The following is a 19,028-nucleotide window of genomic DNA, read 5'->3' on the forward strand; positions in this document are numbered from 1 at the left end:
ACAGTTTGTCAATTTATTCAAACTACCCACTGAAAAATTGTACCAACAATCAGCCACCATCCTTCCTCAATTAGAATTTATGCACCCTCATGTGTGCAATGTGAGCATGAGGAAGGATTCCATCAGAATTGAGCTTACTCAATCTATTCAAGGCCTCAAACACCTCAATCAGATCTCCTCACAGGTGCCTAGTCTCCAAATGCTGCAATTGTGAAACCGAATCCTTTCCTGATAAGAGCACCCTTTTGTCTTTTGTTCCCCCTCATCAATCTTGTTCCTCTCTGCACCCATTCTAGCAGATCCTGATCCTTCCTAAAATGAAGCCTCCAGACTTGTATGTAGCTCATGATGTGGCTAACCATTGCCTCATAGAATGGGATAATCACCTCTTTATCACTGCTGGAAATATTCTTGTATATCATTGAAAACCCAGTGAGCTGCGAGGCAGCTTGTCTGCTCAAAGAACTTCATATCCGACTGTACATTATTATGGGGGACTTCAATGCTAAGGTTGGAAAAAGGCAAAACAGCGCAGAAAGAGGAACTATAGGAAATTTTGGAATTGGTGAAAGAAATAAAAGAGGTGAAAGACTTGTGGAATTTGCAGAATCTCAAGGAATGTCAGTAATGAACACTTTTTTCAAGAAAAGGGTGAACAGAAAGTGGACATGGAAGAGTCCAAATGGATTAACAACTAATGAAATCGACTTCATCCTCACTAACAGAAGATATATTGTGAATGATGTTACCGTCCTGAATAAGGTAAATGTTGGAAGTGATCACAGAATGGTAAGATGTACACTTGATATAGATGTAGGAAAGGAAAGGAAAAAACTGACTCGAGTAAATAATACAAAGGTCTTTGAAATAACAGAGGAGGAGAAAAAGCAGTATGTACTGGAACTTAAGAACAAGTTTGAGCTTCTGCAGACTGCTCAGGACCAAGATATCGATGAGGAATATTACAACTTTCTGAAAGTGATAAAGCCCAAGAAACCTATAGGGAAACAGAAATCCAAAGAAGAAAAAATTAGTCAAGAAACACTTGTCATGATGAACCAAAGACGACAAATGAAGAGCAAGAAAAACACTGACAGGGAGAAAATTGAGTATACTGAGTTATGCAAAGCCATTAGAAAGAGACTCAGAGAGGACATAAGAAGATTTAACACAAGAAAAGTAGAACAAGCATTAAGGGAAAACAAAGGATTTAAATCAGCAGCCATGAGCAGTAATACAGAAAGACAAATGATACTGAAACTAAAGAATAGCGATGGTGTACTTATAAACAGCAGAGAAGGCATAATTCAAATAGCAGAAGACTACTATAGAGAATTATACAAGGAGCGAGGGAATGATACCAGCAGTGGGGAAGATGGATTGCAAAGTAGCAACACATACGACATACCCGATATTCTTCCTGATGAGGTAGAACATGCATTGAAGAAAATGAAGAATCGGAAAGCCCCGGGGGAAGATGAAGTTACTGTAGAGTTGTTAAAATTAGGAGGAAGAGACATAACACAAAAACTGGCAAGGCTCTTCACAAAGTGCATTAGAAAAGGTGTGATGCCTAAGCAGTGGAATAATGCAATCATAGTTTTGCTGCATAAGAAAGGAGATAAATTGGAAATTATAGACCAATTAGCTTGTTATCCCATATCTACAAGTTGTTCACAAGGGTCATTACTAACAGATTAGAAAGAATACTTGATGAGAATCAACCGAAAGAGCAAGCTGGCTTTAGCACAGGATTCTCAACTATGGATCACCTTCACGTAATATCACAGCTAATGGAGAAAGCAAATGAATATAAAACACCATTATGCCTGGCATTTGTGGATTATGAAAAGGCATTTGACTCCATACAGCATAAGGCAATGTTTTGGGCACTGGAAAGACAAGGCATAGATACTCCATATATTATGATTTTGAAGAAAATATATGAGAGTGCTACATCCTTTATTAGACTAGACAAAGACAGTAGCAAATTTAAAATCGAGAAAGGAGTTCGACAAGGAGACACAATATCTCCGAAGCTGTTTACTGCTGCCCTTGAGGAAGCTTTCAGAAGATTAGACTGGTCGCAGAAAGGAGTCAATGTGAACGGAGAGTACCTAAACCATTTACGATTTGCAGATGACATTGTGGTCATAAGCCACGATCCCAAAGAATTAGAGGAAAATCTTAATCAGTTATGCAGAGTTAGTAAGGATTTTGGACTAAAGATGAATATGGCTAAAACAAAAGTAATGATGAACAAGTATGCCACGGAAAGGGAAATAATTATTGAAGGAGCAGTAATTGAAAAGGTGGAGTCATATACTTATCTGGGACAAGTTATTAGCTGTAATAAAGATAAATGGCTGGAAGTCAAGAGAAGAATAAATTTTGGATGGATAGCATTCAGGAAATATAGTCACATACTGAAGAGCAATATCCCAGTTTGTCTGAAACGTAAAATAATGAATCAATGTATACTCCCCACCATGACTTATGGAAGTGAAACTTGGGCACTCACCAAAAGAATGGAAGAGAAGCTAAGAACTACACAGCGAAGAATGGAACGAATTATATTGGGAATCAGACTGTTAGATAAGAAGAGAAACACATGGATTAGGCAGCAAACTCAAGTAAAGGACATTCTTATCAAAACTAAAGAACTAAAATGGTCTTGGGCAGGACACATAGCTCGAAGACATGATGACAGATGGACTAAGAAAATAACAGAATGGTACCCAAGAGGAGCTAGAAGAAAACCTGGAAGACAAAGGCGGAGATGGATAGATGAAATTCATGAGTTTTTGAGTAGTAAATGGATGGCCAGTGCTCAAAACAGAAGGAACTGGAAAGTTGCTGGAGAGGCCTTCATCCTGCAGTGGATTGAAAATGGCTGATGATGATGATGTACATTTGCGCCTAAGTTTTTTTTTTTCCATTCTTCACTGCTCTGAGTTTGGTACCACATGGCTGATACATTAAGCTGGGGTATTGCTCCCCATTTGAATTACCTTGCATTTTTACCAATATTAAACTTCAATTGCCACATCTCAGCTCATCTACATAATTTGTTTAGGTCTTGTTGCAGTAGCATACACTGATTTATGCGATTATTAACTACCCTGCCAACATTTGTATCATCTGCAAACTAAGATGTTAAGCCTGATATTCCTTCATCAGTATCAATAATAAATGTAGAAAACAACATTGAGAACAGCACTGAACCCTGGGGGGGGGCTCTGCTAATAACATTAGTCCTAGTCCAAGGAGAGCACCTAGAAGAGTCCTAGTCCAAGGAGAGCTCTGCTAATAACATTAGTCCTAGTCCAAGGAGAGCAGTGTCCATTGATAACTGCTCTGTCTTCTCTCCATTAACTCATCCCTTTATGTATAGCTGTCTTTTATGTGCAACAGTATTATCAAAAGGTTTTCTGAAATCTAAGTATATGATGTCAGAATTATGTTATGCATCCAGTTCCTTTGTTAATGTGTCATAGTATCCAAGTATTCAATCAAACTGGTTAGACAAGACCACCCCTTAACAGATCTATGCTGTGACTGCAGTATAACTGCATTCCTGTATAGATGATCCTATATTACTTCTTTAGTGTTTGTTTGTTTTCATCTGTGTAATTTTAATTAATAATGTATCACCTCTCTTTTAGCATGAATCACTTCATGAATTCTCGTTGATAGGAATTCAACTAGGCTCCTTAAATAGTTTATATTAATATTATGCCATTCTGGAAACAGTTGAACCCATAATTCATTCAGGTTTCATGGATGGTGTTGGTATTTTCACTTTCCATTCAAGATAATCCCATATGTTCTCTACAGTATTTAAATGTGGTGACTTACCTTGTCAGTTTAAATGCCATTCCCTCATGTTTCTCGTGTCAATTTAAATTAATAGTGGGTATGTGAACCAGACAAGTTATCACTCTGGAATACAGGAGTATCAAAGTCATGATTTCCCTCATGCTCAGCAAAAGGCACAACTTGGTCTTCCAGAATATCTGTATAACCAGCCTGATTTGTCCTGTTTGGTATTGCAATTAGAGGACCCAGTTCATAATAGTTAAAACATTGGCAAAGCATCTAACCCACCACTAGCTTGTTTGACACTTTGCACACATCTTGATGAAATGCCTCCTTTCTTCTCCTGCACATTTGATGCCTGTAATCATTAGAGTATACACAAAATTTTAATTTGTCAGACCACAGCTGTGCTGTGGTCTGATCAATCACAATAGCCTTGTTTTCATGCCATTTAGCCCATATTAGCCAGGTTTTTTTTTTTTTTTTATGCACATCTGTTAACATTGGCCTTTTGTGGAAGGAGTGAGGGCCTACTTCAGATATCGAGGTTATGCAATTCTCTTCACAGCGTGATCTTAAAAATCAGCCGATTAGGTCTTTAGCTAACTGTTTGTAGTAGTTCTTATCTTGTTTGAAACTGTTTTCTTTTACTACACATGAAATTTGTCACTGATCATTCTCCTAACTAATTAGCACAGGCTTTCAATTACAATTCTACCACTGGTTTCTGGTTGATTGATTCAGACCACTCCTTAAAAGAAACTGTTCTGTCTTAAACACCAGAAAATTCAGAAGCTTCTTTAACAGAATGTTCTTTAGATCTGCTAAATTCTATCCTTTTTACCACTCACCAACAACTTTTCTGCACCCCATATTTTGCAATGGTAACCCTTGCTCCTTCAGTCACAGCTGGTGTACCTGTAAATATAAAAAAAACAGGTTAACTTTGTACTCTAATTTCAGTGCTGTAAGCAAAGAAATGAAGATACACATGTTCAATCTGTTTAAGTTCTAATGTCTGTATATGTTCAGTGTTTGTATATGTACTAAAATAATTCTCTTTTTAGGTAATGCGTAAGAAATTTGGTGCTCAATTTCTAACTCATTCCAAACTTTTCATTACTCAAAAAAAAAAATAAATAAATAAAAAACACTGAGACAGAGAGGCCGACCGGGCTAGCTGGGTGGGTAAAGTGCCTGCCTGGCAACCCAAATGTCGCGGGTTCGAATCTCGCCTCAGCCTTGGATCAGAGTAGAAAATGCAAAAACTTTGGGAGGTGCAATATGGCCACAGAAGCCGATGCACCAACAACTAACAAAAAAAAAAAAAAAAAAAACTGATATAGAGGATATCTGTACATATTATGTCCAAGCATTTTGTCCCATCTGTGAAATTAGGAGGTGTCGTGGTGTGAGCACTAGTCCTTGAGGTTTGGGAAATTCTTTGTGCCTGAATTTTGCCAGTATTATGGAAACAGCCCTTACCCAGCACAACAAATCTTCACATCGCAAGACATCGCAAACAATGACTTAGAATGCCTGATTTGAAGAGAATAACATCAGAACATTTTGGTTGCAGCACAGAGCTCCAACTTCTATCTAATTAAGCATCTTTGGGATAAACTGAAATTTAAAATTAGGGAAGTGCCAAGGCGGCCCATTTTATTATTGGAGAAGAGTACCACCTACTTTCTCCCAGAAGGTCTTTCACAGTCATTACAATCAAAGATAGAGGCCAACTTGTTATTAATTTTGCATGCACACACACACACACACACACGACTCAAAACATTATGAGTATACAGTTTTGACTCATGAATGGAATTCATGAATCATAACAGTAATAAATGGAATTGACTCCGTGAGACCGTGGAAGGTGTACTCAGATATCCTGGACCAGCTTGACAGAAGGATGTCCAGGAGTTCAGCAACAGAGTGAGGCATGGTGAGGCACTATGGACTGGCAAATGCTGCATTCCACCTCATCCCACAAACGTTCAGTGAGATTGATGTTGGACGAATTTGTCAGCCAGGAGAGTGTGCACAAAATGCCTATACATGATCCCCAAAACATTTCTGCACAATGCGAGCCTTGTGACACAAGGTATTGTCTTGTTGAAAGAGTCCAGTACCATCTAGATAAAAGGTCACCACATAGAGCAGAACTTGATCTGAGACAATGCCAAAGTAAGATCTGGCAGTGAGGGTGTGTTCAATTGGGATGAGGGGAACCCAGTAATGTCCATGAAAAGATCCCCCAAACCATGGTACCACCACTACCAGCCTGTTTTTGTGCAGTCTGGCTGCAGCTGTTCACCTGCTCGCCGTTGAATATGCAATGTCTACCAGCGTAATGGAACTGGAATCTTGATTCATCAAACCAGGTGGTTCTTTTCCAGTCATCCAGTGACTAGGAATGGTGTTCCTGCTCACTGCAGGTGGAGATATCTATGACAGTTGGTCATCATGGGCATACAAATAGGTCACCTACTCTGTAGACCTATTTGCAAGAGTATCTACTGGATAGTGTGCTGGGAAACGTTTCTCTGTGTACCCTGGTTGTAGTCCGCTGGTAACTGCGGGATTGGGAGCCATCTGTTGTCAACCGGTGGTGGTTTCCTGTCCCAACATGTTGGGTGGTTGTGTGTGTCCCTCTTCAGACCATTGCCACCACACCTTTATAGGTGTGGTGGGAATGGTCCGAATAGGAACACATAAAAGCTGAAAATGCCTGGGGCTCCTGATTTGCTGGTCTCCACCTTCCTAGTACTACAAATAATTCCCCATTCAAACTCCATCAGGTCCTTCCATTTCCCCATTGCACAGATTTTGTACTGACGAACTGACAGGCACTACCCATGCTGTCACTGTATATGCTGTGCCGGTTGGTGCTGTGGGATGCATTCACTAGTGGAGACAGGAGTGGTTATAATGTTTTGGCTCATGACTGTATATACATTCCCTTCCACAATTTTTATCTTTGAAAATTTCTTTCTCTATCTTTCATTTGTAGATAAAGACTACAGCAAAATTCAGAAAATGTTCAGTGTAAAACGGTCAACTCTTCCTGACATGGTCATTTATACTCCATTTGATCTTAGTGGATGCTTGTGGACTAAGAAAATGCCAACCTATTCAATATTTCATAGACTTAAAGTTCTTTCCATGGAAGGATTAAAGATCTTAGAACATCAAATGGATCAATATCAGGCTGCTGATTTTAAGGTAACTTTTTTATTTAAAAATGAATACTTCTAGTGTACAATAACTCTTAAAAATAATTAATTTTACGATTAATATCAGATAAATTTTGAATATTTCTAGCTTTTAGCATTATGCTACGCTTATCAGCATAGTATATAAGTTTCAAATATTGCAGATACCTTTATACTGTAGTTTTTAGTGTTTTGCACCAACCTTGCGTAGAAATAAAAATAAAAACACCAAGGAAACTGAACTTTTGATAACTGTGTTTATAATAAATTACAATAACCTGTATTTACAATAAATTTAACTTTACAATAAATTATACATACGAATTATTAAAATCTGCTACATTACAATCAATAAAATGCATTAAAATATACTAGATTAAAAGCGATAAAAATCGTAGCTTTCAAAGGCTCCAGCCTTCTTCTTCAGCGGTGTTTTCTTGTTGTGCAGTACATCTTTAAATATCAGTAGGTTAATGGTACTCCTCACGTGTTTTCATTCACACGTGTTCCGTTCTCTTGCGTTGTGGAACCGGAAGTGGCTCGAGCGGAAGTCATACGGAACCGTTCATCCCTTCTGAGGATAGTGGTCTCAAAGATGGGATGAATCCGCGTACCTCTATCTCTATTAATGTTAATTGTAGAACAAATCCGCAAACTCTCGAGCCACTTACGGTCCCAGAACTTATGCGCCCGATCGGTGATGATAGCATCGTCCGGGGAGATCTGGTGTTGCTTTTCCCAAAAATGCTCGGCCACGGCGGACTTGCCATATTCCGCATTTCTTATTGCCTTAGTGTGTTCCCCCAGACGATCTTTAAGACGGCGTTTTGTTTCCCCTACATAACATTCCCCACAATCCGGGCATCTAATGCTATATACGACCCCACTTGTCTTCTCTTTTTGAATGGGGTCTTTAACCTGAGACACGATTGTGTGCAGCCTCCGCCCTGGAAGCTGCACACAACATGTCTGGTACTTTCTTAGTATTCTAGCTATATGATCAGTCAAACCCGGATAGTAGGGAATGTATGCAGTGGCTATTGGTGTAAAAGGCTCGCCTCTCCTCTGATTTCCTTTAACATATTTCTCTATAATCCTCTGGGGGTAACCACATTTTGCAAGATCCGTCGTGACCCGTTCATACTCTAACTTTCTATCATCGGAGGTACTGCAATGCGATTTTGCTCTATCAACTAAAGTTCTTATCACACTGTTCCTATGATGGTTGGTCTGAGCTGAGCTGTAATGCGAATACTGCCCTTTACACATGGACTTCCTATATACCCTAGTCTTTAGCTGTCGATCTTCCCTACAGACCAACACATCTAGGAACGGCAAAACCCCTCCTTCTTCCACCTCCGATGTAAATTGTATGAATGGGGAGAAGTCATTTAAGATGTTCAACACCTGATCTTCACTCCCCTTCCGAATAATTGAAAACGTATCATCCACATACCTTTTCCAGGGGCGCATAGGGAGAATACTAGCATTAAATATTCTGGCCTCGAGCTCCTCCATAGCTAAATTAGCTATAATTGCGCTAATGGGGGAGCCCATGGCTGTACCATTAACCTGCTTATACATAGTATTGTCAAACACCATAGTGGTGCTTGAGAGGCATAACTCTATTCCTTTCTCAATATCCTCCAGCTTTAGCTGCATTCTAGTATTTAGGGTGGTGTCCCTCTCTAACGTCATGTGTGCACACCACACCCCATGCTCAATCGGAATACATGTAAATAGCGATTTCACGTCGAAAGAGATCATGATTTCATTCTCTTCTATGGGTTGGCTTCTAATAAACTGCACAAATTCTTTACTATCTTTAATACTGTATTCTGAAAGTCCCACTAGTGGGGATAATAATTTGGCTAAGAAACCAGAAAGTGCATAGGTTGGACTGCCTATAAATGAGACTATGGGTCTAAGTGGCACATCTACTTTGTGAATTTTAGGCAAGCCATAAAATCTTGGCATTTGGCTACCTGTAGCGTGCAACATCCAATATTGTTCCTTAGAAATTTTGTTAGACTTAAGCCAACCCTGCACCATTCTGTTCACTTGCCGTTCCAAACTAAGAAGTGGACTTTTCTGAATAACTTTATAAGTCATCTGATCTTCCAATAAACCCAATGCTTTAATTCTATATGCTTCCTTATCAAGAACCACAGTTGCTCTGCCCTTGTCCGCGGGTAGGACTACGATGCTATCATCTTGTTTAAGGCTTCTTAGCGCTAATTTTTGCTTCACATTAAGATTGGAGGGGGCATCTTTAGCTTGACTTAGGATCGCTGCTACTTTTACTCGAACTTCATTAGCTGTAGCTTCGGGAAGTTTGTTTATAGCCCTTTCCACGCCCATTGCTACTTCTGCAACGGGTAATCTGGGCGGTACCATGGCAAATTTCGGTCCTAAATTTAGAACCTCCAATTGCTCTTTAGTTAATTGTTTATTGCTCATATTCACCACAAAATCCTTGGTGGTGCTATCACTATTGCCCCTAAGCTTGGTTTGTTCTCTAAGCTTGTCAAACTTCCCCATTTGTCTCCGTCTATAACTGTCCGAAATTTGTTTTGCTTTAGCTGCTACCACACTAACCACTCCTGCTAAGTGTATCGGAGTCAACTTGTCATTTATCTTATCCAAGCACTGCCTTTTACCTCTCCTAATGTGGTATAAATTGTTATGTAATTTTTCGATCCATATATTAAGGATCTTCTTTTGATACCACTTGGTAATGTTAAATACTCGTTCATCTTCAAAGGGTAGCTTTGTTTGAAAGCCTCGTGGAATGAGATTATGCGTCTTGCATCGATGGGCAAACCTCAAATGCTGTTCATGTTTCGCCTCCCTAACACTATGTCTCTGAAATTCTCTGACGTACTGCACAATTGGACGGCCATAACATCGAAATAATTCTTCAAACAGGCCTCTGAGGTTGGGTATATTCATACTGTAGTTTTTAGTGTTTTGCACCAACCTTGCGTAGAAATAAAAATAAAAACACCAAGGAAACTGAACTTTTGATAACTGTGTTTATAATAAATTACAATAACCTGTATTTACAATAAATTTAACTTTACAATAAATTATACATACGAATTATTAAAATCTGCTACATTACAATCAATAAAATGCATTAAAATATACTAGATTAAAAGCGATAAAAATCGTAGCTTTCAAAGGCTCCAGCCTTCTTCTTCAGCGGTGTTTTCTTGTTGTGCAGTACATCTTTAAATATCAGTAGGTTAATGGTACTCCTCACGTGTTTTCATTCACACGTGTTCCGTTCTCTTGCGTTGTGGAACCGGAAGTGGCTCGCGCGGAAGTCATACGGAACCGTTCATCCCTTCTGAGGATAGTGGTCTCAAAGATGGGATGAATCCGCGTACCTCTATCTCTATTAATGTTAATTGTAGAACAAATCCGCAAACTCTCGAGCCACTTACGGTCCCAGAACTTATGCGCCCGATCGGTGATGATAGCATCGTCCGGGGAGATCTGGTGTTGCTTCTCCCAAAAATGCTCGGCCACGGCGGACTTGCCATATTCCGCATTTCCTATTGTTTGTTCTACAATTGTGGGGAATGTTATGTAGGGGAAACAAAACGCCGTCTTAAAGATCGTCTGGGGGAACACACTAAGGCAATAAGAAATGTGGAATATGGCAAGTCCGCCGTGGCCGAGCATTTTTGGGAGAAGCAACACCAGATCTCCCCGGACGATGCTATCATCACCGATCGGGCGCATAAGTTCTGGGACCGTAAGTGGCTCGAGAGTTTGCGGATTTGTTCTACAATTAACATTAATAGAGATAAAGGTACGCGGATTCATCCCATCTTTGAGACCACTATCCTCAGAAGGGATGAACGGTTCCGTATGACTTCCGCTCGAGCCACTTCTGGTTCCACAACGCAAGAGAACGGAACACGTGTGAATGAAAACACGTGAGGAGTACCATTAACCTACTGATATTTAAAGATGTACTGCAGAACAAGAAAACACCGCTGAAGAAGAAGGCTGGAGCCTTTGAAAGCTACGATTTTTATCGCTTTTAATCTAGTATATTTTAATGCATTTTATTGATTGTAATGTAGCAGATTTTAATAATTCGTATGTATAATTTATTGTAAAGTTAAATTTATTGTAAATACAGGTTATTGTAATTTATTATAAACACAGTTATCAAAAGTTCAGTTTCCTTGGTGTTTTTATTTTTATTTCTACGCAAGGTTGGTGCAAAGCACTAAAAACTACAGTATGAATATACCCAACCTCAGAGGCCTGTTTGCAGATACCTTTGTTGAATCCAAACACAACAGTTCGTTGAAACCTCTAATAATTCAGTAATGCAGAAGGGGCTGTGAATTGCAGTCTAAAGAAACTGGCCATAGATAATGAAAGATTTCTCCAGACAGCAGAAGTAGAGGAAGTAAATGAAAAATGCTCGCTCTCTCTTTCGATTTTTTTATTTATTTATATGTTTTTGTTTTTTTTTTTCTTGCAAGATATAAAACAGAAGTTAACCAAGCTCTCTTAGAGAATGACCTAACAATCAGCATTAAAGGACTGGTGGTGGATATTTCAGTCACTGTTTTTTTTTTTTTTTTTTTTTTTCTGTGCAGTGCAAGTTTTTCAAACACGCAGATAGAATATTGGAATTGGAAAGTTCTATGTTTTTAGAGCTTATGTTATTATGAAACTTGTACATAAGATAGTTATTGAAAATCTCCCCAGTTTTGAACCTTGTATTGCTTCATTTATATATAAGATGAGCCATTGTCAAAAATGTGCATTAGGTAGAGGATTTTATGCTATTTAGTGTAATGCTAACTTTTTCTTTCCTTTTTTCATTCCAGATAAAGAATTATGAATAAGATAATCATAAGTGATAGAGCCTGAATTATGGCAAGATATGATATATGCAATTTTGTCATAGCTCTAAAAGGATGGTGGTCTGTAGAATGCAGATGGTATGAAATATTGAACCAAAAATCCATTAAAGGATGTAACAAAAAGTTAATGATAGTATGATCAGTTGTTGATGCTAAATAAATTGGAAGACCATCTCCATGTATGTCTGCAGAAAATCTTCAAACAATTGAATGGGCATTCACAAGAAGCCCCGAAAAATCTGTAAAACAGTAAATGCAGTTAAGTAGAATAAAGTATCACACTTTTCAGAAGATTCCAGTAAAAAATGTTTAGAGAATTCTTTCTGAATTATCAGAGGAAAGGTAAAAGAAAAAAGCATTGCTCAGTGGCTGTCTTATTTATATCAATGTTACATATAGAAAAAATTATTTTTACTTGTTTCTATTATAATATTAAAATAATAACATTAATGTGGACAGTTTTAAACAATTTCTTGTATTTTTTCTAAAAACACTGATAGGCAAGCAAAGTGCACTGCATGTGCAGTCACATTAAATTAAATTTTTGGTTGCACCTGTGTGGGATTGCACCTGCATCTTGTAGTGAAAAATATTGTATTGTTTATATTAAAACAGAAAAACATTTTTAAGACATTTTAATATCTGTGAGAGACATAGTGTGAATTTTAGTATTCCTTCAGTATGGTTCTCACTTTCAATATGCACCATTAATTATTTTTTAACTGGAAAAGCACAGCTATAATTTTTTACAGTGACATGTTTGTGTTCGGATTATACCACCAGAAAAAAATTATGCTGCACCTATGATCCTATATTAATTTTCCTTGGATACTTTGATTTGGCTTGAAATTTTGCTCACTTAATTTCCCAGAGTGTGTGAAGTGAGGTACAGGTGTAACATCAGAAATCCACCAACTTCAGGATTACTGGTGTTTGGATTTTTACAGTTTTTGGATTATGAAGTTCACAAAGCATGGAACGTCAAAATTCATGCATGGATAAAAGGAGAATGCATCAGTAAACTCTACATTTTGATAATTTTTATACTTTATTAACTACATTATTTTATTTTTATTTATTATTTTATCCCTTAGGCTATTGATCAAAATTTGGAAATGAGGAGCACAGCACTGAAGTTACCAGAGTGATCATCTACAAAATTGCTCTGCTAATATTCTGTTAAAAAAAAAAAAAAAAGATCAATGGGGGGGGGGGTCATTTCAGAGAAGAAATGTGAAGTCTGGATTTGCATGCTGATCTCTCAGCGTGTAATGTTGGTGTTGGTTTATTTTGCAAGCTTGTTTCAGGAGACTAGCTAGTTCTCACATTTTTGCAGTTTTCTGAACAATATTTGTATGGTAGCGAATTGCACTCTTGATCATCATATGAAAGCAGAAATCACAAACAAAATTCTCCATATCTGTGTTTGGATACCTTTAATACAGTGCATTCCCGTTGCACTTACTAAAATATTAAACAGCTATACAATACATAATTAGAAAGGCAAGAATAGCAAATATGGCCAAAATAAACACCTGTAAGAAGCTTGCCATGAGTTATAAAGCAAATTTTGTTCTGCAGGTTTTTTAATTACATACAATGCTACCTTAAATGATGCAGCCCAGCAATGGTATTCTCCCTCACTCAGACAGCAGTAAAGATTTAATTAATATAATGATTAATATAAATTACTATCAGTAAAAGTTAGTTTTCAAAACAAATAAATGCAAAAATGACAACTCTGTATTGCCAATAGAATTGAAGTACAAAAATATGAACCAAAACACCACCCTCCCCTGTTAGCAGTTTAATAAAGGGTCATCCATCTTTTCTGTGAAAAATAAATAAATTTGGTAAATTGCAGACTTGGTTTGATGGCCAGCAGACTTTCTGTCATGGGGGTGCACATCAAGTTATTACAAGACAGTTTGTTGTACAATGGTTCAGTGCATGACAGTTTGCTGTATGTAACATAATTTGGTGCATGAAAAATGGTGGCTTCAACAATTCAGTGAGTGTGATGATTCAGTGAATTCTCTGCTAGAATTTGGTATATGACAAAGCAAGACCAAAAATTCATATTTTATTGTGTGTTGCATATGGTTAATTCAGCGATTGCAATATGGGTCTTGATATTTTTGATGGAGTGTACTAGCTACCTTAATTTTTTTAATGCACGTTCTACATATTTAGGGAGATCCCATAAAAATACCACAGACAGGTTAAAGAATAGCAGAACAACTTACATCCTTTTTAGAAAAGGAAGTAAGTTGTTCTGGAGACCAAAAGTAGAAATCATTGGTGGATACTGGCTGGTTAATGCACATCTTCTAATGTTCATTTTGCAACCTGCATTATACTTTATATTGAAGCAGTTAAAGTTAGTGGTAGGCTAGTGGATGGGTTAAGGGCAGGAGCATTGAAAGAGGAAGGCAGATAAGCTTCCCTGGACATTGTAAATATGTTTTGTAAACCCCTGACACCACCATGCCGTGACAGGACTAATTGTATGTCTATCATGCTGCAATTAAAGATTCTATTGTGGAGGAGACCAGAACTGGATCCAGGCCTCCTACAGGAAAAGACAATCTGGATAATTGAGGCATTTTTCCAGGGCCACGACAGCTAACAGCATTCCTGATTAAGGGCCAATAATATATGATTGACCCTTAATCTCAAAATTATAATTAACATTTATATATGCACACTACATTTTTCTTCTCTGCCACAAGTCTCATCAGTACACATGGCACTCATTTAGTTTTAAGCCTAGTAGCTTCTAGGATTATTTCCTTGAATACTTCCCATTTAGATTTATTATTGGTAACATCATCAGTTGGTCCCACTGAATAGAATTTAAAAACTTTCTGAGACCACTGTAGTCACCTTTACGAAAGCAAAAACGCTTCCCTTTGTCCTTGACAGTAGTTAATTAGTACTTATGTGAAATTAAATTCCACATAAGTACACTGTGATCGCTGCCACCCAGTGGGTCTTTTACCCGCAGATTTTTAATGCATGTAGAATCACTTCTGGTAACCAAATCGAGATTAAATTATACTTAACGGAATCATGACCCAGACTAGAGCAGCAAAGCAGCATTCACAGAATAACCAGAGTGCTGTGGCTCGCGGGAGAACCAAAGGGGACTATTCTCCAATGCATCACAGTCTAAACCAATGCTTGCAGACCTGTCTAGAACAGGACATGATCTAGCCCAAGGAAGATGTCTTTATGTGTGCTAGGTACAAAGACTGTGAAGAAATTAGGTGCCAACTCAGCATTCTGATGGGCTTCTATGAGAGTTTGAGGTGTAGGGTAAATGCCCTTGAATAAATTAATATGAGGGGCTCATCAAGCTCTCAGCTGCCCAACTCAACACCAAATCTGACTCCTGTGCATCAGGCAACACAGAGGCAATCTCCAAGGAAGAATGCACTGGTCCCAGAGGAACTAGTTATTGTCAGGGAGAATATATTATGCAAAAAGGATAGGTGGAACAGGACCAGGATATGTCTGTCATGGGCAAAAGTTGATGACGTTGTAGGGCAGATATCATCTTTTAAGGGCACAAAATGTGATACTGTTGTACATGTTGGCACTAATGACCTTAAGAGTAAGGGATTTGCAGATTTACTTAACAAGTACAGGTCAATGCTGGAAAAATGTTGAGTTAGGGTTAAATTTGAAAGTGTCTGCAATTCTGCCCAGACACGATAGGAGGGAGTATATGACGAGAGCCTTGTCAACCAATTTGGCCCCAGAGAGATTGTGCAAGGCTCACGGGGTAAAATTTTTTTCAGCATGGTCTGTGCTTGCTAACAAAAGAGACTACTTTTACAGGGATGGGATACACTTAAATAGAAAGGGTGCAAGAATATTTGCTGATGCTATTGAGGCAGTGTTAGGTGGGTCAGAAAACTGATAGATTGGGGGGGAGTCACAGACTAAAAGATTAATGGTAGCTGCAGGCAGAGGCGAAAGTGATTCTTGCAATGCTTCTATTGTAATGAGCAGCAGACTAGAGAGCAAATTTCTGGGGACTTCAAGAGCTGCTGGGAGTGATCATGGAACAAGTAAATACATGGGCTGTATTAGGGTTACTAAGAGTAAGAACAAGTGCATGTATACTTGCATGTACAGTAATGCTAGAAGTATAGTAAATAAAATTGATGGATTTTGAAATGCAGAATTAGAATTTGGGGAGTACAATGTATACAGAAAAGACAGACAGGTTAGAAAGAGAGGAGGGGTAGTTCTTTTAGTTAAGAAACACATAAAAATTAAGGAAGTGCATCCAGTGGACAGTGCAATATTAAGTCTATTTGGTGTGACATAAACACTGGGAAAGGGAAAATGAGAGCAGTAATATGTTATAGGCCTAATGACTCTGATGAGTACAATGATCAGTTGTGCAGAGAAATAGAATGGGCCAGTAAATCAGAATGTCTTGTAATGGGGGAATTTAATCTTCCAGATATTGACTGGAACTTGTTGATTGGTCACTTGCATGCTAGCAAGAATTTTGTGGATTTATTGGAGGATTGTTTTCTACAGCAACGTGTTCGAGAGGCAACCAGAGGGAATAATACCCTTGATCTGATTATCAGCAGTGATTATTCGTGCATTAAGAATTTGCAGATAAAGGAACCACTAGGTAACAGTGATCAAAGTGTACTGATGTGAGATTTACTTAGAGATGTAACTACCATCAAGGGTAAAGGGAATGGTTTTTGTTTTCGTAAAGGTGATTACAATGGTCTCAGACAATTTTTAAATTCTATACAGTGGAATGAACTTATTCAATCTTGCCCATTCATAAACTCCACTCATCACTTTTGCTGCTGGTTTTTCTAATTCACTCCTCAAGCCTCACTTTATCAAAATCACTAAGTCGTCTGCATAGGCAAAGAGTTCTGAGCCAAACCACTCTCCATTTAATAACTAATCCATCATATATTTCCACAACGCAGGGGTTACTTTAGAACCCTGTGGTGATCCTATTGTCACTTCCTTATTTATCTCTTGGTATCTAGTTCTTACTATTACCTTCACCCAGCTCAATAACTTTAATAATTTCTTAGAATTTCTGAGGCAGTTTAGCCACTCTCAGCCTTCTTAGTATGGTCTTCCACCAGATCCTGTCAAACATCCATTTAAAATCTAAAAATGCCCCATAACATACTTATCAACGGAATACTTCACCTCATCTGTCAGAGCCCTCATAACATCTTCTGCCGATCTTGCCCCTCTGGAAACCAAATTGCCAGTCGGAACTCAGTCCCTTCTTTTCATAAAACTCTTGAACTCTCATTATAATCATTCATTCTAATATTTTACCCAAAATGAGTAATAGCAAAATAAGTCTAAACACTTTTCCTCATCATGTCCGTTACTAAAGAACTTTACCCTTCCTCCAAGCAATTATTATACGCCTCTAAGAGTACGTGTATCCACTTCTTCGATAATTTCTTTAAAACCTCCACCTCTCTCATATCCAATCCTACGGCCTTTCCATTTTCAGATCTTCAAGAGTAAATTAACTCTATTCCTGAATATCCCAATAGTCCTTATTTTGTGTAGTCTTATCACCTTCTGCCACTCAGTGTCCTTACTTTCTTCATGTTGTGGGAACAGCATTTTGAGACTAATGCTAATTGCCTCTTTCCAGCGAAGCATTTGCTCAACCTCTTGCTGCTTGCATTATATTATATACCTCCATGCACAAGCACACTGTGGGTGACCACCCCAGGTGTGAACCAACATAAGCAGGGGTCGAGGTGTGGCACCAACACCACATGGAGGGATGTCGCCCCTCTGTGTTACCAGACAATACTAGGTGGTAGATGACTCTCGTCAACCGGTGCAATACCACCACTTTGCTTATTGCAGGCTTGAAGTGGTGGAACACATGTTTAGTCTCCAGAGCTAAGCTCCGGTCAACCCTTCCCCATCTCTTCCATTATGCAGTATGACTGATGACTTTTGAGGTTATGATGAACATCATTGGGAGATCCAATCTTCCTTACATTTTGAGGGTACAGCTCTAAAACAGTGTTCGCAGGCTGGCCACTAGTTAATACACCAGACCGAACCGATTGGTAACTCTTTAGGAAGCTTCTAGATTAGCTAGTGTATAATCTTGCTACCTCTTCTCTGCCAGATAGTGACTGGAGGGAATCCGAGTAATGTGTACCATGTCTAGGCCATATCCAAAAATTTCATTACTTCATACAGCATGTTGTTCCCCCCCCCCACCTTTCTTACTATTAAACACACCATGAATTGTCAAACTAATCGAGTAAGCTTATCTGTGAAAAGGTCTAAACCCCCCCCCCCCCAAACACTTCCTAGTTCATTTCACAAATATACATGGTCTTAATTCTAATCTTAATGATGAAGTCCATTTCCACTTGCAGTCTGCCAAACCCCATATACTTTTTCTGAGAGAATCTCAGTTATCGATTGATTCAACTACTCATCTTAGTTGCCCAAATTATTCGCGCTGAATGATTCCTTTCACCTCAAAGGTGGTACTTGTGCATATGTCCATTCCGATATTCCCTGTCAGAGATTTGGTAATTTGCAATCTCCTCTTTTCAATCTTCTCTGGCTTAAAATCTCTTTACCTCATTGTGTAAAATTCATCTGTTGTCTCTACCATTCTCCCAGCTCCACTAATCACTTGAAGCTCTTTGACTTCCTCTCTTTTCAACTTGACTTTCTCCAGTTCAACTTTCCTAACGGTGAGGTAATTTTCCTTGGTGATTTTAATGTTCACAACTCCAGCTGGCTTCCGTTTTCTAGTCACACCGACACAGCTGGTCAAGATGCTGAGGCTTTTGCAATTACTCATGACCTTGCACAGATTGTTCATTTACCTACAAGAATACCAGACAATCCTAACCATACAGCCAACACGCTTGATCTTTTTCTCACAAACAACCCTTCTAAGTACATGTTCGAAGTGAGTGGCCCTTTAGGCACCTCCAAACTAGATTTTGAACAGGCTAAGAGTAGAAAACTTTCTTCTTGCCCTAATGGTAGCCAAGCATTCTGGTCTCTTGCCAAAGCTATTGGCCGCAACCTTTCCCCATCT

The 19,028-nt window shown here is 38.5% G+C and overlaps 1 protein-coding gene across 1 annotated transcript in view; it reads left to right on the forward strand.

Moving 5' to 3' along the window:
- The window catches only part of LOC150083336 (nucleolar protein 6-like), a 485,807-nt gene that overhangs the window by 420,370 nt on the left and 46,409 nt on the right, over positions 1-19,028 (forward strand). Inside the window, exon 20 of the mRNA XM_090377194.1 lies at positions 6,833-7,044. Coding sequence (XP_090233320.1) covers positions 6,833-7,044 — 212 coding nt within the window. The remainder of the gene's footprint in view (positions 1-6,832; positions 7,045-19,028) is intronic.

This window comes from Mastigoproctus giganteus, chromosome 7 (genome assembly GCF_048544385.1).
Source record: "Mastigoproctus giganteus isolate SK-2022 chromosome 7, ASM4854438v1, whole genome shotgun sequence".
Taxonomy (NCBI): Eukaryota; Metazoa; Arthropoda; class Arachnida; order Uropygi; family Thelyphonidae; genus Mastigoproctus; species Mastigoproctus giganteus.